The sequence below is a fragment of the Ctenopharyngodon idella genome, chromosome 19 (genome assembly GCF_019924925.1).
Source record: "Ctenopharyngodon idella isolate HZGC_01 chromosome 19, HZGC01, whole genome shotgun sequence".
NCBI classification, from domain to species: domain Eukaryota; kingdom Metazoa; phylum Chordata; class Actinopteri; order Cypriniformes; family Xenocyprididae; genus Ctenopharyngodon; species Ctenopharyngodon idella.
Window position 1 is genome coordinate 11,251,923 of NC_067238.1, and position 23,534 is coordinate 11,275,456.

Consider the following 23,534-nt stretch of genomic DNA (forward strand, 5'->3'; position numbering starts at 1 on the left):
CTGTTTGACAAGCGTAACAGTATTGATGGTGAACAGCAGCATCTTAGATTCTGAAAATTGCTGTGAATAAAGAAAGTACTGGATTTGTTAGAAACGTCCTACTTTTGTACAAAATAGTTACTACTAGAAACCATAGTAAGTCGGACAAATACAAGATATCCCGGTACACCTTTAACCTCTCCATATACACCAACCATCACTCGGTATGCACGGAAGCTGTCAAGCACTGCGAATTGATAGACAGCTCCTCTTATCCAATGAGAGACGACAACTGATGGCCGGCACCCAATGGCGGATTAGTGGGTGGGGCCACAAGACTCCAGCGCACCAGCGGAGGAGGTGTTCCTGGCGGCCATTTTTGATGCGAGAAGTGATTGTTTGGCGAATAGAAATAATAGGAAATAAAAATATAGCGTGAAAAGTTGGGGAATTGTGGCGGAACTGAAGGGGATATTAAGAGGGAACGTGAAACTCAGGAAAATCAGGTAAAACATCCCCACAACGTGGGAGCGTCACTTCAGTTACGTGCTGCTTTTTTTCCCTTTCCAATTTGTATCCCAGCCAAAAAAAAAAAAAAAAAAAGCTTGAGCCGGTCGCGTTCACTACAGGCTCGCGAGCTGCTTGCTGGAATTGCGCTTTCTAACTCCTCTTAAGTGATAATATTATCGCATCAGTGTCTCGTCATGTAGAAAAAGTAGTGTATATGCGAATGAAGTTGGATAAGAGCTCATAAAAGAAGCCACATGCATGGAAAGACAGTGGCAGTCTCTGGTTTCATATTGCTGAAATATTATTTAGTACCATTTAAAACCGAGCTTGCTCTAAATGAGCTGTTATCACCAGGACTGTGAGATCTGGGGGTTTAGGTTTACTTTAAACTGTTAACATATCTGATGGAGGTTCAGCTCGCGACCTGCCAGTTGTTGTATTTGCACGCGCTACATTGTTGCGAGAACTCAACGGATGCGCGCGACTGTGTCAGAGAATTATGATTGACATGCAGCTGTCATCTTTGTTTATATTTTAAATGGTGATCAGGACTGCTGAAGAATGAATGACACGTTTCTATACACTATTAGATTTCTGCTTCAGTCACACACACACATATATATATATATATATATATAACTAGTCATTATGGAAGTGCATGGATGCATGAAATAATGTCTTTCTTCATTGTGGGAAATGAAGCTGATGTATCTTGCTCAGCTAGCTGTGTTTGGACGGTGATCACTGTAGTTAGAAATCTGTCTGATAAAATGAATGCTTCATTTCTGCTGTTTTATTATTTAATTTGGCATATTTGTCCTGACAGTGTTGTCTAATTTGTGTTATACCTTTCAAGAATGTATTTGACTAGTAAATCGGATGTTTTTACTGACCATGACCAAAAACAGGTTAAAGTCACCTTTAAATCAAAATTGGCAATTTATTTTTTTTATTGGGATATTGCAGTGTTTATTATAAATGATTTATCTGTGCACTATTATTATTATTTGAAAGTATTGTCCCTTCCCTTTGGTCTTATAACATCTCTTCTCTGATGATGTTTACTGGTGCTAGGACGGGACAACCTGTCACTCACATAAGATCACATCAATCAATTCCCAAATGGACAAAATCAAGTCCAGCCCTACATTTTTTTTCTTGTTCGAGAAGCCGTTTCACTCAGTTATTCATCATAATAAGAAAGACTACTACAACTTGTGTTTCATGCTGACTTTAAGTCAAGCCAATTATGTTGAAATTGTCAAAAAACAAATCCATTTCTTCTGTATGCGCTGTAACTAGCCTTGGCAGTGCAGTACCAGAAAGATTTGTGTAAATGCTGATAGTCCTTTGAAAGGGCAGAAAGAGGCTATTTAATCATTTATACATGTAGGCTTCAAAGTATGCTTCTTGCTGTCATGTGCCTTTGTACCTTTTTTTATTTACTGAAGAAACAACCCTCATATAAAACCCCAGCTCTTTGCAATCTCAGCTTCTTGATTGATCTTTAATTTAAAAAGCCTTCAAAGTATTATGTACTCGTAAGGGCTTTTCACACTTGAAATAGTTAACCCTGGGTCATTCTAAACCCCGGGTAAACGTAATCCTAGGTTATCTAGCTTCACGTTTCACACTGCTCATAATTTACTCGGGGTTAACAATTAATACCGGGTATTCATAAACTGACGTTTCACATTGTACATTCCTAAACCCTGGGTTAATGTTCTTATTTGCTTATTTGTGGTGTCAATGTCACTGATTGAATAAATGCAGCATGTGACTTGTTTACATAGCTCTAGCATTGCGCATCCTCGTATTGCCGACTGTACTATCGAGTTTATACCGAATGGACATTTCGGACTATAAAGGTAAGAATGAAACGGTCTCTTCACTCAAATTGTCACGTTTACTGTCAGCATTTGACATTTTTCCTTTTAAACGCTGAATTTACTGTTTATATACAATGTGCAGTGTTTCCGTGACTGTCCAAAGCAGGCAAATATGAGTACACAATTGGTTGTCTGTTGCTAAGTGTCTAGGCGTAACGTTCTAACACTGCGTCATTTCACACTGTACAAGTTTGGCCCTGCAATGCGGGCTTAACACAGCAAAACCGGTGCTCCAGAGCAGGGTTTCATAACCCCAGGTAAAAAGCGGTGCTAACCCCTCTTCTAAATTACAAGTTTGAAACGTTCCTTTACCCGGGGTTAAAAGCGGTGTTCAGAGCGACGATAACCCAGGGTTAAGCGCAGTGTGAAAAGCCATTTAGAAGAAAATGTTCTACATAAGGGTTTTTCACACTTGAAATAGTTAACCCTGGGTCATTGTAAACCCCGGGTAAACGGAATCTAGGGTTTTCTTGCTTCACGTTTCACACTGCTTATACTTTACCCAGGTTAATACTTAATCCTGGATATTTATAAACTGACGTTTCACACTGTACATTCCTAAACCCTGGGTTGACTTCCTTATTTGCATATTTGTGGTGTCAGTGTCACTGATTGGAAGAGCACAGTACTTGATATGTTTCACAATGCATCCTCATATTATATATGGACTTTTCAGACTATAAAAGGGAAGAATGAAACTCTTCTTCACTGCAGTTGTCGCGTTTCCTGATGCTGTTTGAAGTTTTTTCCCTCTCAAATGCTGAAACTACTGTTTCAAAGCTAGACGCGTGACTGTCCAAAGCACGTTAATATGAGGCACGCGATTGGTTGTCGGTTGCTAAGCATCTAGTCTTAACATTCTAACACACTGTACATTAAAGTGTACTGTACATTAAACTAAATTACAAGTGTGAATGTTCCTTTACCCAGGGTTAAAAGCGGTGTTTAGAATGACAGTAACCCACGGTAAGCACAGTGTGAAAAGCCCTATAGAACCTTAAGGGGTTCCCATCATGGGATCATAATGGATTTAGTTTAATGGATTTGATAATTAATTTTATAATTTTTTTTTAATTTCAATTAAATGTTATAAATTAAACAGCTCAAACATATTTTATCTCTAGAAAAAAATGAAATAACCTGTTAAACATGAAAATATTATGCAATTATTAAAGACATTTTTCCTTTTGGCATAAAGCGTTCTTTAAAATTGTTTAAAAAACCCCACTGAACCTTTTTTTTTTTTTTTTTTTTTTTAATATATAAGTACATGCTGTTTGTGTTGAACAAAATCCTTGAGTTTTCTGAATCTAATAAACATGGATTACATGTCGGCATCATTGGAAGTCTCTTCTATGTGAGATGTGTGAAGAATAGATTAATGCATTCTCTAAATTTAGACTGAGGAGATCACACATCTTTGTTTCACACCGGCATACTTGTTGTGAGCATCCCAATGCATGCTTTGAGTGTGCAAGTATATATTTGACTAGATATGCCTGTCTACACAAATGATAAACAAATGATTCATTACTATATTTAGTTACTTGATACAAGCAATTCATAGGTTGACTTCCAAAGAGAGTGTAAACACTGTGGCTCTGTGGCGCTCTCAAAACATTGACAACATTTCAACATTTTATCTCATCCAATGATGTGAGTTTCATCTCTGTGTTTTCTGTGCAGCTATTTGTAAAGACTTGCACCGAAGACTATTATTTATTACTAAGTCATTACTGCCATGCTATTATATTAATCTCTACCTAAAACCCTGCATTTTTTATACAACTGATAATAATATTTTATCTATAATCATATTGCTATTTGCACTTCTGGTTAGATAAAAACAATAAAGTTGTGTCTAATCTAATAAAATCTAATCTAATTATTTTTTTTCCTATGCAGGTTTATTATTATGGTATAATAATACCATATTAGCATAAAACCCTGCCCCAAATGGCAAATAAAAACAGACTTTGTTTGATTTGCTTTACATATAAAATATGTATAGTTTTCACTGCAGCTTATTGACAAGTCAAATACGCCATTGGGTTCAGTCTTACAGCTGGTCCCATAATTACTAAAGGTAAAAAGATTTGCTTTTTTGTATTCACACCAAACCTGTCCAGCCTTCCCTACAGAAACCACAAGAGTCGATTTGTGTTTTTGTAATGACGTCTCTGTGCCATTACAGTAATTACACTAATAGTTCAGGGAAAAACATGTAATTATAAAATAGGCCATCCGTCTAAAAGGCTTGTGTTCTCTATTTGGACATATGGCTTTGAAGCACGTTATAATGTGTCTTGTTTCTTACAAATCCAGTCATTTGTAAGGGACTATGGAGGGCTCCAGACTGCAACCAAATTTTTTCCTGTCTGTGCAACTAATTTTTGTTAGAGGTTGCACTGGTGCCATCACCACATTGCCCAACTGATAAGCAGCTTTCTGTTGTAAACAGCAAATGAAATAAAAGCAGAACGAAACTGAGCTAGCGCGGTTTTGTTCCGCTTTGTTTCGTTTGCCGTTTATCAGCTCGTTTACCATTTATCAGCTCGGACCAATAATAGACAGTGCAGCACGAGCTCAGAACAGGTTTACTTGCGGGCCTATCTCGATCACGTGACACTGTTTTTTCACAGCTCTGGGAGATTCAGTGTAATTATCCAGTACCATTATAGAAGGCTTTTCAGTCCACAAATCACCAACGTTTGTCATGGATTTAATGTAGTAATGGTAAATGTAACCATGGTATTGTGGCAGGAATAGTCAAATGTTTTTACATTACTCATTTTAGGGTTTGTACAACCTTTTGAGAGTGAAATTAAAGCACTTTAAGGACTTTTAAGTGCTTCACACTTTTCCCAGCACTTTAAAGCTTTAAATATTATCCAATTTAATTGTTATTTTGGTAACACTTTACATTAACATTAGTTAATGTATTAACTAACATGAACTAACCATGAGCATTACATTTGTTACTGTATTTGTTAATGTTTGTTAACATTTTGCATTAACTAATGTTAACAAATACAGCTCTTGATTTTAATAATGTATTAGTAAATGTTGATATTAACGTTAACAAAGATTGATAAATGCTGTAGAAGTGCAGTTCATTATTAGTTTAACTAATGTAGTTAACCAATGAACCTTATTGTAGTGTTACCATTGTGTTAATATTATTATTTTTAATGTAATGACCAAAAATATTATTTATTCATCCTTCGAAGATTGTCCCCATTAATTTATATTTAGACATTATGAAATCATTGTTATAAATATCAAATCAAGAAATCATTTTTTGTCAAAGTTTGGCATTTTTATTTATACTGATGAAGTAGGAAAAGTCACAAAGTGTCATGAAAAACAAACTTTTCTTCAAATTGCTAATGAATTACACAGAAAGCAAGCAAGTGAAATTCTATAATCACTGAAGCTGCAGTATGATAATATAGAAAAACAATGGTGCATTTAATATGAGTAGAATATTTACATTTTTCGCTTTAAATTGTATATATATATATATATATATTATATGTATTATTTTATATATTTTATTTTATTTTATTTTTTGCATGTTACTGTTGTTAATAAAAGTTAATGTTATCTGCATCTGAACTCCAACTCAGTGCTTTACTGTCAAATGTGCATTTCCAAGAAACAAACATATAATATTATTAATTTTCCCAATAACTGCTCTCAAATGTTAGCCTGGAGCCCTGCTATGCCAGATGATTTCATAAGCACCATGAATGAAGAGCTACAGTGCTAATTTTCTCTTCTATTTCTTTCAGTAGAAGAAGGCATGAAGAAAACATCATAGTCAGGAAGTCATGGCTGATAAAAGAAAACTTCAAGGTAATGATAACAGGGGCTTTTTCTGGCCATATATGTTTAATGGTCTTTTTGGAAGATATCTGTGTGCACCTTAGTTTGAGGAGAATGCTACATGAATAGCTTACATTATTTAGCATTATCTGCTGTATCAACCCCACATGTGTATGTGTTGTTTCTGAGAATGTGGCCTGGTCTCACCTCATCCCATCATGTACTGAAGGTTTGCTTCTCTCTCCTCAGGCGAAATAGACAGATGTTTGAAAAAAGTTGCAGAAGGGGTAGAGCAGTTTGAGGACATTTGGAAAAAGGTAAGAAATGACTAGAGCACTTTTTTAAAAGCTCATTTTATCATGTTAATTATATTTTAGATGTCTTCTTTTTTTTCTGTTTTAAGAATAATATTTTACAATAGATTGTCACATTTTTTTAGCAAGGACACACAAATTTGACCAAAAATGACAGTAAAGACATTTATAATTTCAAATAAATGCTGTTCTTTAGAACTTTCTATTCATCAAAAAATGAAAAAAAAAAAAAAAAAATTTACAATATTAAAAGAGAAAACTGTTATTTGTAATTGTAATAATATTTCACAATGTTACTGTTTTTACTGTATTTTTAATCAAATAAATGTAGCCTTGGTGAGCATAAGAGACATTTTTAAAAATCTTACCAACCCCAAATTTTTGAACAGTAATATATATTATATATTTAAAAATGTTGTAAAAAATCAAATGTACAGTAGTAATGCTATGCTTGCATTAAAAAAAGAAGCTCCCTGTGGCCATTTTTGAAAAGAAAAAGTCAAATCAAACAGCAAAGCAGATTTGCAAACTAATTCACACCCACAACAACATCCTTGCTCAGCATTTACATTAAACCACAGTGAACAATCTCAATCTCCTACAATGAACAAATGTAATCAATGAAATATAAGACGTTTCTGAATATGAAGAGTTTTTAAGGAAGTACACCTAGTTTATTGTGCAGCTTTTCATTTCTTTTTATGCTCAGAGATGTGATTGTACACTATATCTCTTTGTGGTTCATCTTGGTAAGTGTGGGCAGCAGGATGATGTGTGTGTGTTCAGAGAGACACTGTCTGTGTGACACACCTTGTCTTCTGGTCTGGTTAAAAAAAACCCATAAGATTTAATGTCTTTTCACAATATAAACAAGTGTACTGATGGGTAAATGATCACATTAAATTGAAATTTGTTTTGCTCATGCTTCTTGAGTGAGGCCCAGTGTATAGAATATGCAATGCATAGAATAAAAGTTCAGTTCTTTCCAGAGTTTTCAACATATTATTGAAATTTACAATCACCTTCTTATGATTCAAGCCGGGTAGAATCCGTTTAAATTAAATTATAAATAATTTATATGTTTGCATTTTTTTTTTTTTTTTTCAGCTTCACAATGCAGCCAATGCCAACCAAAAAGAAAAATATGAGTCTGACCTCAAAAAAGAGATTAAAAAATTACAGGTGAGAATTTTTTGTTGATCACAAACTTGGCCATATGTGAATCAATTGAATTATTGAAAGATTGAACTGCTTTTCCTTTCATTTGTAAAACACTGGCTTGTCTTACTGCTCATGGTGTGTTTGTCTTTATTGGTAACCATAAGGACAAGCGCTACCCACGCCGAGGGTCATGTATGTGCGCGTCCTCTGTGCTTGGCGGCACAGGACGAGTCGGGCATGCTTGATTTCAGGTGTCCAGCTCAATTTTCTTTCATTCTTTCTTTCTGCATGCTCTTTCTTTTTCTGTCTGCATTGGTTCTGCAGCGCCTTCGTGACCAGATTAAGACATGGGTCGCCTCCAATGAGATCAAAGACAAAAGACAGCTAGTAGAGAATCGCAAACTCATTGAGACAGTAAGTAGATGTCTGTTTAAATCTAACAGAAAGACTTGATACTAATAAATAATGCCAGATTTAATATGCTTTGAACAACATAAATCAGATTTTTTTATTGGATGAAGTACATTAGCAATGTTTTCAGTAAGGTAAAGTCTTTGAGATGTGAACTTTAAGACCTTTTTGTAAATAAATAAATAATCAATTATTTATTATTTAATATAATGTAAGTAATAAATCCAAATAAGACCAATAAATCCAAATTCTGAAACAAAATACGCAGAAAAGTGCTCAGCTTTGGCACACAGTAAAACAAAATGTTGTACTTTTGACTGATTTATGAGTTTTTGTTTTTTCACAGCAAATGGAGCGGTTTAAGATTGTGGAACGGGAAACCAAAACAAAAGCATACTCTAAAGAGGGACTCGGTCTTGCTCAGAAAGTCGATCCTGCACAGAAAGAGAAAGAAGAGGTCGGGCAGTGGCTAACGGTAAGAACGGCAGTGTGAAGCACTCGAATTAAAGTCAATGTGAATTGTTTGCAACACATTTGACTTCTGTAATGTGGAAAAGTAGGATGGACCTTGATTTTATCTTTTTTTTTTTTTTCTTTTGCCTAACATGCAACAAAAAATTATTCACATTAAGACAAGAAATGTGCATAAAGAAAGTAAATAGGATTTGTTTTTGATTTCATGTTGACTTGACAAAAATTCCTGTCATTCTAAAAAGGATTTGTGTCGACTCAATATGATGAAACATTAGGATCATTTTAGATGCCAAAAGCTTGTTTTTAATGTAGATGATAGTAGGCGGCTGCTGTCAGGGGAGGAGTGAAAAAAGAGCAGCTGAACTCCCACTTCTTGTAATGGTCCAGCAATCTACTGTATGTATGCAAAGGCAAATATCGTGATCGCATTTTTGGTTGCCAGTGAAGTGGATGTATTTGATATTACTTTTATATGAGGATTGATATGATAAACAAGTAATCCAGTGTATTTATTATTAAATTCTACTACAGTCTGCATCTATTCCATCCACTTTTATTTTAATAAGACATGAATTCTGCAGTATGTTCTGAACTGTGACGTCAGTTAAAGTGCGGTTACATTAGCGAAATTTCACAGGCAAAAAAACATCCATTGTTAATAGTGTAGCTATGTATGAAGCACAGCTCACAGTACAGAAATCACTTTCAAACTAAGCGGCTTTCGAATTCGAACATTCCCGTTGCGAAATATGTGTAGGTAAATCTTTCACACTCGCATGATCGTGCTGATTTTTATTGAAATGACTCGATTTCACCCGTGAAAATTTGTTGAACAGTGGTAGTTATGACCTTAAGTCATTTTCAATATTCTTTTTGTTTACCCAGTTGTTGGAAAGCCACTGTATCACCTGGTTCTGAAAGCTGCATCCATCTCACTGTCGTGAGCGTATTTTGGCAAACAATAGCATGAAGTTCTACAGCTTTTCAAACTGCCACATACCAGATTATTCTGCAAAAAACATGCACATCTCAACTGTTGCTCTGTTTGCATCATTTACTGATGTCATCTACTTCTGCTTTGTACCTTGGTTCAACTAGAACACGATAGACACGTTGAACATGCAAGTGGATCAGTTCGAGAGCGAGGTTGAATCGCTTTCTGTCCAGACCAGGAAAAAGAAAGGAGACAAAGAGGTCAGTTACATTTCTTCCTGCGTTCTTTATTCTCATCCTTTTCATCTTTTGCAATGCAGCTGTTTGATGTGGGATTGTCTAGCCTAATAATTAAATTTATGGGCTGGAAACATGAAGAAATTGTTGGTTCAAACCCAGCAATGGGTGATCCATGAATGATTCCCTTTGTGTTAAGTGTCCTAAACAAGACACTTATTGGGTGATTGGCCCTTCTGTAAGTCACTTTGGATAAAAGTGACAAATTAGCTAAATGACAAATTAATTAGTGATATTGATGCCAAGGATATATGTGTACTTTGTTCAAATTTCAATTCTTTCTTTTTTTAAAAAGGAAAAAATAATAATGCAAAAAAAATATGATGGTATCAAGTGATAGTTCTCTAGTAGTGATTTTCATATTCATGTGCCATAGTATTTACTGTACTCCAGGGTACTTAACAGAATATTATGGGATTACCATGGCGCATATCCCAAAAAACAAACAAACAAACAAAAAAACATGATGATAATAGTAATACCATTTTGTTAGACACTAGCTGAGTTTCCATTACCCTTCAAATTGCACAAATTGAAATTGCGAATTGAAAATACAGCCAATGGAAACACGTCAATTTCGCAAAAACCCCCATATATCGCAAAAAAGGTTTTACGCTCGCATGAGGTGGATTTTTAGGCAATTCGAAAAAGGAATATTTCACAAAACTGCAATGGAAACAGTTTTTTTTTTTTTTTTTTTCGCATTTACAGGTCACCTGGCGTACGTAAAAGTCGATCATTCTTTAAAGATGTTTGGACAGAAGACGAGACAGAATTCTATATTAAACTCATAAAAGACAAAAGAATTGCGAGAATACTGGATTCTAAATAACAAAGAAATGCCACAATTTATCAAGACCTCGAAGCAGATAGGAGGGACAAACACCCAGAAACACCTCATACGTGGCCACTCCCAAGTATAAGGGGCTTTCCTTACCATTAATGCTTGGATAACACGCCTACATCTCCTTCGATTAAAAATAATGTCTAGTGCAGTGGCTGCGATATACTTAAACCTACTAACATCCGTTGCCATGATTTTTAGAACGACTTATTGTGAGAGGAAAAAATTATGTTTTAGTCGCATAACATCAGTTGATGGAAACGCCACCATTTCGCAATAGTTTTTTATCAACGTTTTGAAAATATCACAAAAGTTTTGCGCAAATCTGTAATGAAAACCTGGCTATTGTCAGCAGTTTCACTCATTCTGTTAAAGTGACTGGTCATTCCCATCAGAATGATATATATATTTTTTTTTTTTCAATGCTGTGATGCTGTGACCTCAGAAGCAGGATCGGATCGAGGAACTGAAACGAATGATCGAGAGGCACCGGTATCACATCCGCATGCTGGAAACCATCCTTCGAATGCTGGACAATGACTCAATACAGGTGGATTCCATCCGCAAGATTAAAGATGACGTCGAGTACTACCTTGATTCCTCTCAGGATCCTGACTTTGAGGAGAATGAGTTCATCTATGATGACCTTGATTTAGAGGAAATTCGTAAGTGTTTGGTGCACATGTCAGAATTCTATTGTTTTTTTTATTCTTAATTGTAACTTTTTTCCCTTTTTCCTTCCTGTAGCCCAGCCACTAGGTACCACATCTCCACAAGGTCACACAGAGGACGAGATCTTCCAGCACTCCAGTTCCACACCAACCTCCACAACGTCATCATCTCCCATACCTCCCTCTCCGGCTACTTGCACTACGGTGAGCAGCAGACCTAAAGTTTAATCAGTGCTTAGGATGCACAATATATCAGCACCATACCAGTTATTGGCCAGTATTAGAGTTTTTTATTTTATTTTATTTTTTTTAATGTTTTTGGTATTGGCATGGCATTATGTATTGATATTGGATATTTAATTGTGCATGCTTATTTCTACAGATTTTTACAATTTTATTACCTTTGTTGCCATCTAAAATTCACAAAAAAATAATACTGTTAAATGTAATTTTTAGCAAATATAAAAAATAATATCCATTTTTCATACTGAACAATATAATGTTGTGATGCCTAAATTCACTTGTAGCATTTAAAACTTATTAATTTAAAAAATAAAAATAAAAAATAAGTTATAAATAATAATTTAATTATTAATTGTAATAATAAAATATATTCATTTTAATTCAAGTGTGTTTTAATCAGTTATTGGTCAGTAAATCTTTAAAAAACACCAAAAATTTAATAAGACTGTTAAATGTAATTTTTAGGAAATTTAAAAATGAATTTCACTTGTATCATTTAAAACTTAACTTAATTTTAAAAAATAATTAATTTGGAAACTAATTTATTAATTGTACCAAGATAAATATATTAATTTTATTTAATTAATTTTGTTTTATTTATTTAGCAGTTATTGGTTGTAACATGAATGTATAATAATTATAAATAATTATCGAGTTATCAGTATTAGCTTGAATTTTAATATTGGTGGCGGTGCATCCCTAGTCAGAGCAACATATCTGCTTACCAACAGACAAATTTATCCAATAGAAGTTTATGCAAGTTATCATGAAAATGTATTTAAATATCATATTTCCTGAAAATAAGGCACATTTGATGTACAGGACCCCGATTTGTTCATGGACATTTTTCTTAACTACTAAAACACTTGAAATTGCTTATTTTTGGATAAATTATTTTCACTGTGAATGACGTAGATGTGGATGGATATAAAAAGCAATTCAGTAATTTGTTTGGTTTGTTTTTGTTCTATGTCATGTTCTCTTCATTTGTGCCTATGAGAATTCGGAAGATGATAAGAAAAGAGGTCGCTCGACAGACAGTGAAATCAGTCAGGTGAGAAAAGATACACAAAATCACTGTTCTAAAAGTCTTATGGTCCTTTCAATTTTTGGCCTGACACTGAATTCAGAAATCATTTTGTTGCAGTCTCCTATCAAGAATGGAAATCCATCTTCATCTCTATCCTCCTCTTCCTCACTCTCATCCTCATCCTCATCCTCGGGAGCCTCTTCAAACTCTTTAATCTCCATGGCTACTGTCGCCAGCAGTGGAAGCTCGGCATTAGGGGGCAGCAGCCTCTTAGGCAACATGGGCGGCCCCCTCCAGAACTCTGGCAGCTATAGTTCAGCAACACAGCAACAAACACAACAATCCCAACAACAGCAGCACCAGCCCAAAAACGCAGTCTCCTCCCACTCCGGCACCAACTCTGCCTCCTCCAACAACAGTATCTTACTCCCAACATCCAGCTCCACATCGCCACCCAACACCAGCACATTGTGCCCCCTGACACCCAGCTCACCGAGCCAGCCTTCATTGGGAACGAGTCTTTCCTCCAGTCTGGGCCTCGGGAAAGGTACGTCGGTGACGAGTACCACAAACCAGATGCCCGGTCTGGTCCTTTCAGGGATGCCGGCATCCTTGAACAGCATGACTGGGTTTTTGAGCGGATCCACCCCAGCGCCTTACGCGCAAGCGGCGGCTTCAGGTTGCATAGGCAGCGGACTGTCAGCATCGATTGGAACGAATATTAGCAGTACAAACTCCAGTGGAGTCATAACCTCAGTGGGGACTAACGGAAGTCTAGGCTCCACAAGCCTCTTGAGCTCAGGGCCTGGTGTTTTGGGTCTTGGGTCCACACAGTCTGCTGTGGAGCCTTTACCTCTGGTGGCTCCCAGCCCTGTGGGAGGCACACTGACCTCAGGGAGCAATGTGGGAGTTATCGGAAGCAATGGAGGGTCAGGAAATGCAGTGGGAAGTGCTGCGCTACCACGGCCACCTAGTGGGCCGAAACAAAACGGTGGTACAAGTGAGTGCAAGATAACTGTCTATTTAGAAAAAAGTAATCAATTTGTTCTAAAACAGTATTGTATTATAAGAAGACACAAAAATATTTGTAATAAATAGAATTTTGTTCACATTTTTACTTAAATATCCCCACACCTTTCAGGTTATAGTGCTGTGGTAGCAGACAGCACGTCAGACTCTGCCCTCAACAGTGCCAGCCAATCACAGAACAGCCAATCCTCATCCTTAAATTCCTCAACAAATCAGCCGTGAGTACTAGCTTGCTTACAACACTTAGCACTTAGCATTGCCCTGGCAACCACCTACACCGCGTTCCAAATTATTATGCAAGTGACATATCAGTAAGATTTCAGTAGAATAAACATTCAGATTTTAGTTTTTCTAAGAAAATGTTTGTTTGTTTATTTATCCATGTCTTTTTGGATAACTGGTATCAATCTCAGACAAAATAATTTGCCAGGTCTATGGAAACCCTACTTGTTCCACATTATTAAGCAAGTCACAGTTCTCATGCAATATGGGGAGGAAGAAAGATCTTTCTGAAAAGCATGAAATGGTGCAATGTTGTGCAAAAGGCATGAAAACAACTAATATTGTGTGAAAACTGAATGAAGATTATTGAATTATCATAAGATTTTGAGTGATTTAGAGCACAGCAGAACTCGGTCAGATAAAGGCTTGTTAATAAAAGTTCCTGTCAAAAAAATTCATTGTATTAAAAGGGCAGCTATAAAAAAAAAAGCCAGTGTTGAGCAGCAAACAGATATTTGAAGCTGCTGGTGTCTCTGGAGTCTCAAGAAGCTCTTCATGCAGGGTGGCAGTTGTGCGTAAAGATGCATTTCAGCCACTCCAAACCAAAGCTCACAAAGAGAAACATTTACAGTGGGTTTAGAAATACATGAAGACTCATTTTTAAACAGTTTTTAATAGTTTAAATGTTTGGTGAATGGCCACCGTGTTCCAACAAGACTGCGGCGTCAGCAGGGAGCTAGCGGGTGATGATTTGGGCTGGAATATTGGGAAGTGAGATGGAAGGTCCCTTTAGGGTCTCTGAGGGTATTAAAATGACATTTGCAAGATATGTGGAGTTCATAACTGGCCATTTTCAGCTATGGTATAAAAAGGAGGGTAGTGCCTTCTGAAATACAATGCACTATGCACTATCCCATGCTGCAAAAAAACACCACAGCAATAAAACTGTTTGAAATTGTATTTCTACACCCACTGTAAATGTTTCTCTTTTTGAGGTTTGGTTAGTGGTGGCTAAAATGCATCTTTACACACAACTGCCACCCTGCATGGAGAGCTTCTTGAGACTCCAGAGACACCAGCAACTTCAAATATCTGTTTGCTGCTCAACACTGGCTTTTTTTTATAGCTGCCCTTTTAATACAATTAATTTTTTTGACAGGAACTTTCATTAATAAGCCTTTATCTGACCGAGTTCTGCTGTGCTCTAAATCACTCACAAATCTTATGATAATTTGATAATCTACATTCAGTATTCACACAATATTAGTTGTTTTCATGCCTTTTGCACAACATTGGACCATTTCATGCTTTTCATCTTCAGAAAGATCTTTCTTCCTCCCCACATTGCATGAGAACTGTGACTTGCTTAATAATGTGGAACAACCTCTAAGTAGGGTTTCCATAGACCTGGCAAATTATTTTGTCTGAGATTGGTACCAGTTATCTAAAAAGACATGGACAAATAAACAAACAAACATTTTCTTAGAAAAACTAAGATCTGAATGTTTATTGTACTGAAATCTTACTGATATGTCACTTGCATAATAATTTGGAATGTGGTACAACAACCTAGCATTATGACACCTTTTTTGTAAGGTTAATATTCGATTAATAGACATCAAAGACAAATAATGTTCAGTAATATTAAAGATTGAAGCTGGATAATGACACTAACTTTGTAACATTGACATTGTTATTGAACTGAATTGAATCAACATTGAACTGATTTGAGCTGAATAATGACACTATTGTCTTCTGTAGAGCTGCTTTACAGATGAAATTGAATTTGTTTCTTAATTGATGCATTTTACAACATTAAAAGTTTTTTTTTTCCTGCTTAATGTAAAGCTGCTTTGACAACAATCTGTATAAAGTTCTATATTAAAAAAAGAGCAAAACGCCACTTTTCAGCTAATGTACAAATTTAGAGGAGAATAAAATGGTAAAACTTGCATTAAAACTGGATATCACTAATTTCCTGGAAAATAAAATAACTTCTGAATTTGCAAATGTGTGTTATTCCCCATTAAATCAATTTTCTAAATGCTCTTCTCCCTCCTGTCAAAACAGTAAGGACAGTGGGTCCAGCCTTCTGGTGTCGATGACACTGCCGCCCAGCTCGCCCTCACCATCGTACAGTGAGAATAAACCATGCGGTGGCAGCCTGCTGAACGGCCCCCACTCATACACACAGGCTGCCGACACCATCAAGGTCAGTCACACAACATTAGCACATACTCCGCAACATTGTGTGTCATTACAGCACACTACATCTGTTTGATGTGTGGGTGTAAAGGCGAAGTCTGCATTGCTGTTGCCCGATAGTGCTCTGCAAATTTGACTTCATGGGGTGTTTTGCCAAACTGAGATTAGATGAGGAACAGGCAGAGAAATTACTCTTTAATTATTTCTCACTGCCTGAATGCTACTAGAAGTTTAGATAAAATAAAAGCTGTTGAGAGCCTGAGTAGTTGTGAAAACACGTACGGTACCGTTCAGAAGTTTCTTGTAAGAAACAAATACTTTTATTCCGTAGGCATTCATTAAATTGATAAAAAATGACAGTAAAGTCATTTATAATGCTACACAATATTTCTACTCAAATAAATGCTGTTCTTTTAAACTTTCTATTCAGAGGCTTATGAAAAAACAATTATCATGGTTCCCCCCCCAAAAAAATTCAGCAGCACATCTGTTTTCAACATTGATAATAATAAGAAATGTTTCTTGTGCACCAGATCAGCATATAAGAATTACCAGCATTTCCTCCTAGAATTTTTAAAGCTGTTGAGCGGATTCTTAAACACTGATTGGCCATTGTGTTCACATGCTCAACAGATATGTCTGTGATTGGCTACAATGATCAACGCTTCAAAAACATGTTGTAAATAGACATCTTTGATGCTCTTCACAGAGCGCTTACACAGATACACACGGGAGTGTTTAAAAGCAGACGTCTGTCAGCGGATCCGTCATTAGGCATTGTAGCCAATCACAGACGTATCTATTGAGCATGTGAACAGAATGTCCAATCAGAGATGTTTAAGAATCCGCTTAACTGCGCTCAAAATTCTAGGGGGAAATGGTGGTATCATCACATTTTTTTTAAATTTCAGTGCCGCCTTGGTACCGAAGTCGTTACTTTTGACAACCCTAGTGTACATTATAATAAATTAAATCACATTTATAATTTTATTCATACTGAACATTGCAACCATCACACTTTAATAATATTAATACTGTATAATATACTGATGAGCCAAAGCATTATGACCAGTCCCAGGTGAAGCAAATATCGTTGATAATCTCCTAACAAGGCCACATATTAAGGTCTGGGTAGATTAGATGGTGAGCAAACACTTAGTTTTCACTTCGACAAGGGCCGAATTGTTATGGAAAGGCGACTGGGTCAGAGTATCTCTGAAACGACTAGGCTTGTGGGATGCAGTGGTGAGAATTTACCAAGAGTGATCCGAGGAGGAACAAACCACACACTGGCGACAGGGTGTTGGGTGCCCAAGGCTCATTGATGCATGAGGGGAACGAAGGCTATCTCGTCTGGTCCGAGTCAACAGAGGGTCTACTGTCTACACAAAATTTTAATGATGATTATGAGAGGAATGTGTCACAACACAAAGTGCATCACACTCTGCTGCATAGCCACAGACCAGTCAGAGTGTCTATGATGACCGCTGTCCACTATTGAAAGTGCCTAAAATGGGCACTCGAGCGTAGAAACTGGACCTTGGAGCAGTGGAAGAAGGTGTGCGCCATTTACCTGAGGAAGTGTGAGCACCAGGATGCACTGTGAGACGACTAAAAGCTGGTGGAGCGAGTGTGATGCTCTAGGCAGTGTTCTGCTGGGAAACCCTGGGTCCTGCCATTCATGTGGATGTATAATTTATGAAACTTTATAATTTGACATTTATTATGTATGTATGCATTTTGTCTCTTTTGACACCATAAAGTTTCCATATTTCTATGCATAACCTTCTTGGTTTTCAGTGGAATTGTTCATCATCCCTAATCATTTGCCCATGGCACTGTTTTGAGAACGTGCTAGATCACTAGAGTCAAATTTTAATGCATTTTTCCCCTCTGCATTCACTCTCTTCAGCCTCAGGAGCCTCTGAGTTCTCAAAAGTCGATAGTAGAGAGGGTCGCCCAGAGCTCAGGGTTAGAAGGAGAGCTGTCTGCACTACATATTTCTAGTGGTAAGTATCAGCAAGTACTCATTACTCTAAGGTAATCTTGCCCTGTTCTCTATGTTTTTGGTTACATTCTTTCTCTCACCCTCTTCCAGCTTCTCAATCTGCTCTGTCAGAGGTAAGCATCCCCCCTTCGTTGGGCGTGTGTCCACTGGGCCCCGTCCCCCTCTCCAAAGAGCAACTCTACCAGCAAGCCATGCAGGAGTCTGCCTGGACGCACATGCCTCACCCGTCCGACTCTGAGAGGATCAGGTGAGCGCACACACAAATACGATTTTTTTTTAGCATTCACTGATTCTGACAGGTGACTACACGCATGCCTCAAATTCTAGGGAATTCCTGGAACCTTGTACTCCAATGTGACCATGTTTTGCATCAGTTTGTCGTCATTTCTTTTTCTTGTATTCAATTCTATAAAATCTACTGCAACTTTATGATATTTTGGGGCATTGCAGAATGAAAAATATTTGTTAAACAGCCATAGTACTCAAAATGGAATAAGTAAATCAAAAAATGAAATAAATTAATATTTTAATGTACCTGTTCATTTGATAATATTCTGTGAAAACATTATTGCACAAAATATTTCATAAAATCTGCTTTCATATCTAACACTGTATTTAATTAAAATTAATCATAAATAGTAACATGTTTCATAAGATCATTTGTTTGATCCTGATCAGCCTGATGCAGCCACATTGGTTCATTCTGTGTTTTAATTATTTTAAAAAAGGCATTTCATTTGAAACATTATTTGATTGATTTACCAAAACGTTCCTATTGGTACACTTACTTTTTTTATTTTATTTTTTTATTTGTATTAATTGTTATTTTGCATATATGTATTTATTTTAAAAATTAGGTAGGTACATCAAAGTTACGTTCAATTAAAAAAAAAAAAAAAAAAAAAAAATATATATATATATATATATATATATATATATATATATATATATATATATTATTATTATTATTATTATTATTTTTTTTTTTTTTATTAATGTTATTATTTATTGATTTATCTAAGAAATCAATTAAATAGCTATTTTTAGGTGCTTATTTTTGTTAATTTCTTAATTTTGAATTCTTAGGTTCTCACAAAAATACTATCTCATCCTATCCCTTTTCAGTTGATCAGAATTGTTTGACTTGCAAACTTGTTTTGATTTAATACTTGCTGATCATTTTGAAGTAATCATTTACTTTTTTTTTGGACACACAGGCAGTACCTGATGAGGAACCCCTGCCCAACACTGCCTTTTCACCACCAGGTGCCACCTCCTCACTCTGACACTGTGGAGTTCTACCAGAGACTGTCTACAGAGACCCTCTTCTTCATCTTTTACTACTTAGAGGTGTGTGTGTGTCTGCACATTTATAGTTAATGCCCTCAGTAATTGCAAACAGGTTGTTTTGTCCTTCAGTAAGCACATATGGCTTGCGTTTGATTGATAGATAGAGGTACTATTGATCTCTGAGTGGGATTTCTGGATTACAGTCAGATTACAGCCCCTTTTTATTGGTGTATTTCTGGTAAATGACAAATTGTTCCTTTCCACTCCCTAGGGTACAAAAGCGCAGTATCTAGCAGCCAAGGCCTTGAAAAAACAGTCATGGAGGTTCCACACAAAGTACATGATGTGGTTCCAGAGGCATGAGGAGCCCAAGACCATCACTGATGAGTTTGAGCAAGTGAGTCACACTATAACAATTGCTGTATTCTGATTCTGGGGCCACGGTCAACTTTTTATCATATTTTGGCCAAGAACTGCATACTTAGACAGGAATGCGCCTGACCAGTATGTTGACTTCAGTTCATTTTATGTACTAATTTGGGGCGAGTAAACCTGAGATTGTTGTATTTCTGATTTCTGGTTTATTAACAGTGTTGTCTTACACTACTGTTCAAAAGAAAATAAATTCTAAAGAAATTAATACTTTTATTCAGCATGGACACATTAATGCTAGGGTAGGCAATGTTTTTCATAAACACTTTTTGTTATACTGGTTGAAACTCTCTTCACATCCTAATAGCAATTAATAATAGAAGTCGTCTAAATATTATACATGTATCTTCTGTGGAAGTTTCAGGACCAAACAATTAATTGCATTTAATCTATTCATCAGTATACTGAAAAAGTGTATCTCAGTGGTTTTCACAAAAATATTAAGAAGCACAACTGTTTTGTCAAGATACTTTTTTTATTATTATTAAATCTTACTGACCCCAAACTTTTAAACAGTAGTGTAGATGTGAATACAGTGCTGGGTAGATTACTTACAAACTGTAGTCAGTTACTGATTTCAAATTACATGATGAAAATTGTTATTGTAATTAGCAATGTAATTTATATTACCTAAATCTTTTGGGCAATATAATCTTACTACGTTTTGATTACTCTAAGATTACTTTTGATGAATAGAATAATCTTGTACCATATTAATATAAAAATACAAAGAGAAAGAAAATATATTCCATTTTTGTTATCAACAACACAGTGTATTAAATATCAAAGTTTTACAAACTTGGGTTGGTAAAGGAACTGCAGGGGGTTCGTAAGCTGATAAAGCAAATAATTAACTAAATAATTAAAAAAAAATGTAAATTTTAAATAAATTAATAATTTAAAAATAAAAACAATCAAAATCAAGCACTTTAACACAAAAATCAAAACAAAAAGATATGACCAGATGACCATTAACCGACATCAGAAAACAGAGAACATGCAACTGTGTTGTTAAATTATTGACATTATTAACTTATTAACTTAAAATCCCTGCATTACATGCCTTTAAAAAAGATATACAGTAGTAATACATGGTTAACTGACTCGCTGATAATTAATTAATGTGTTCATCGGGATAATTAAAAAAATAATAATTAAAATGTGTGTATGTAACTTTCTGAACGTATAAATATGGTAGGCTTTTTTAGAATGGAAAAATAGAAAAGATAGAAAAGATTAATTGGGGAGAATCAATAAATCATGAACAATTTACTGCCATTGTGTGAATATGTATTCATGTAATCAGTAACTGTAATCTGATTATGAGCATTTTAAAACATAATATAATCTAATTACAAGTACTTAAAGGTGGACTCAGTAGAATTTCAAAAACACTGTTTGGAAGTTAGTCGGGCTGACACCAACAACAAATGTCTAACCAATCAGCATTAGGGGGCGTATGGCGGTCGAGGAGAGAGAACGAGCAAGAGGGAGATTTGAAAATAAGAAAAAAAAAAACTGCAGAACGAGAGATGGGACACAATACAAAAGAGCTCAAAAGACTATCACTGGAATGAAGGTTTATGACTGGGCAAGCGCTTTAGGACCCGCGTTTATATTAAAAAAGCTTCCCAGCGCTGAAGAGAGCTAAGAGGGAAGGCCTGAAAACAGACACGGAGGCTGCTTTAATCTCGCTTCTCATCTGAGTAACACAGTTTTGATTGTCTGGAGCTGCTGTGCTGTTTGCGACTAACAACGAACACTTTGTATTTACTCTAATGTACTGTACGTTCATTTTTTGTGCTTCCTTGCCGTTCGTTCATCAGCTGCGCTTTATTTGAATGCAGTGTTTAGCGTCATTGTTAGCGCACTCGCCTCGCATGCCAGCAGCGAACGGGCTGGGGTTCGAGACTGACTCGGAGCAGGGTGGTTAGGATTGGAGTGTGAGTTTTGGAGGCGGAGCAATGAAGAGAGTGGTGTGTTTGTTTAGGTTGATTTCAAATATCAACAATGTCCAACAGCGTTGTTTAAAATCAACTTACCGCACCTTTAATTTTGGAATCTTACTACCCAGCACTGTGTGAATATAACCCAAAAAAGAATAATATGTAACTGTACTGTTCATTTTTTTCTGTCTTTCTACAGGGAACATATATTTACTTTGACTATGAGAAATGGGGCCAGAGGAAAAAGGAAGGATTTACATTTGAGTACAGGTACCTCGAGGACCGGGACCTTCAGTGAAGGATGGTCAACTAGAACGGAGGACTACTGTCGACATTCCGAACTGAATCAACACACACATGTACTCTCTCTTTCATTCACTGGGGAGGAGACCCAGATGCACACGCGAGGCTGTTTTACGTCTCGCTGGTGCATAATGCATCTGGAGCCCCTCCCACTCTTTACAATCATCCCGCCCACCAGCCGTGTTCTTTGTGACTCCGCCCTCTCATTCAATCAGACTTAACGCTGGTAAATCACCCCTTTCTGAGAACTTTATGGAGCATTTTTGCGCCAAAGAAGTTGAATAAACATTCACCCTATCAGCAACATGACGATAAATACAAATCAGTGTGGATTAATTATTTAGCCATGGCTAATTGTGTAAAACACTGAAGTTCTGCTATGATATTGATAAGCTAAAGCCAAACTAATCCAAGTCCTCTGAGCTACAGCTGTGTCATTCAGCAAACGATTCGTTTAAAGTAAACAGCAATTAAATTCTTTGGCACAGCCATTTTCTTGCATATATGTGTCCAACAAAGCTATAACAGATGCTGTTTTCTCTTAGGAAGCTTGATTTTTGGGTAGCTACACCCCTACCTTGTTGGCTCTGATCAAAGCACAGGTATTAATTCATACAGATAAGTTTGCAAGTATATGCCCCAAACTCAAATATCGATATTCATAATCGTTCTATCACTGTGGCACCAAATAATGAGTCTGAATGAGTTTCTTGCCAGCTCAAGCACACTATTTTTGTTTGTAGACAACAAACAGGAGACCAAGTACACGTCACAGATCAGGTTTGTGACTCTCATCAGTGATTATACAGAGGGTTTCTTTGGACTCAGAAAGGGAATAATGAATATGTTCATTTACTAGGGTAAATGTACTTCTCCAGCTGAAATTTCCTGTGAATTTTTGAAAGCGACAGGCTTTTTAGTAGACTTGCATGTCTTACAGATTTCATTAAAACTTCACGGTTTCATTTCTGCTGTAGAGAGGAATGTGGTCAGTCATTTTTAAATTTCTTTACTATTCAGCAAGAATGGGGCATTAAATACCCAACCTTACTAAATGCCCACGCACACAACCTTGTTTTTATTGTAACGTTTATCTTTCTTGATGAGCGTGTGGAAGAGAGCAGAAATGTGAATTATAAATATATATATTTTTTCCTAACTGGAAAAATGTTGTACAGAACATTTGTTCTCCTTCTGTTGACCCCCCCCCAAATCATTTAAACAGCATGGAAAATTACACTTGCAAAGTGGACTGGAGTAATAAAAAAAAAAAAAACAGAGAAAATAAAGCATTGCAATGAAAGCAAAGACTGTAAAATATAAATAAAAGAATTACTTTTCAAAAAGAGGATGTCTGGGTTTTCATCATAGCCGAGAATCTGAAATTACATTGTTCTCATGAGACTGTTTCCAGTAACGTAATATATTGACTGCTTTGTGAAGAAATTGATTATCATTTTAATTTAGTCACATTTTAATGGTTATTTCCAGTCCTCAGATTTGATTAGCTGCTGA

The 23,534-nt window shown here is 36.1% G+C and overlaps 1 protein-coding gene across 2 annotated transcripts; it reads left to right on the plus strand.

Annotated features, from left to right (window-relative positions):
• Positions 1 to 304: 304 nt before the first annotated feature.
• cnot3b (CCR4-NOT transcription complex, subunit 3b) lies at positions 305 to 23,365 on the plus strand. Of its 2 annotated transcripts, none has more exons than XM_051871493.1 (18): positions 305 to 485; positions 6,173 to 6,236; positions 6,456 to 6,523; positions 7,628 to 7,702; positions 8,006 to 8,095; positions 8,439 to 8,567; positions 9,665 to 9,760; positions 11,086 to 11,305; positions 11,388 to 11,515; positions 12,555 to 12,608; positions 12,702 to 13,584; positions 13,726 to 13,831; positions 15,906 to 16,047; positions 17,953 to 18,049; positions 18,139 to 18,295; positions 19,266 to 19,398; positions 19,610 to 19,735; positions 21,916 to 23,365. In XM_051871493.1, exons 2-18 carry the CDS (start codon positions 6,212 to 6,214, stop codon positions 22,012 to 22,014), a joined length of 2,628 nt encoding a protein of 875 aa, XP_051727453.1. In that variant the 5' UTR covers positions 305 to 485; positions 6,173 to 6,211; the 3' UTR covers positions 22,015 to 23,365. The 2 variants fall into 2 exon arrangements, with proteins under 2 accessions (XP_051727453.1, XP_051727454.1); XM_051871494.1 differs by having other exon boundaries at positions 318 to 485; positions 6,176 to 6,236.
• The last annotated feature ends 169 nt before the right edge of the window (positions 23,366 to 23,534 follow it).

Excerpts from the sequence above, each read along its gene's own strand:
- cnot3b (XM_051871493.1), top strand. The coding sequence starts at position 6,212 with ATGGCTGATAAAAGAAAACTTCAAG. Across the intron at positions 6,524-7,627 it reads TTGAGGACATTTGGAAAAAG|CTTCACAATGCAGCCAATGC; the intron begins GTAAGAAATGAC and ends TTTTTTTTTCAG. Across the intron at positions 12,609-12,701 it reads CAGACAGTGAAATCAGTCAG|TCTCCTATCAAGAATGGAAA; the intron begins GTGAGAAAAGAT and ends ATTTTGTTGCAG.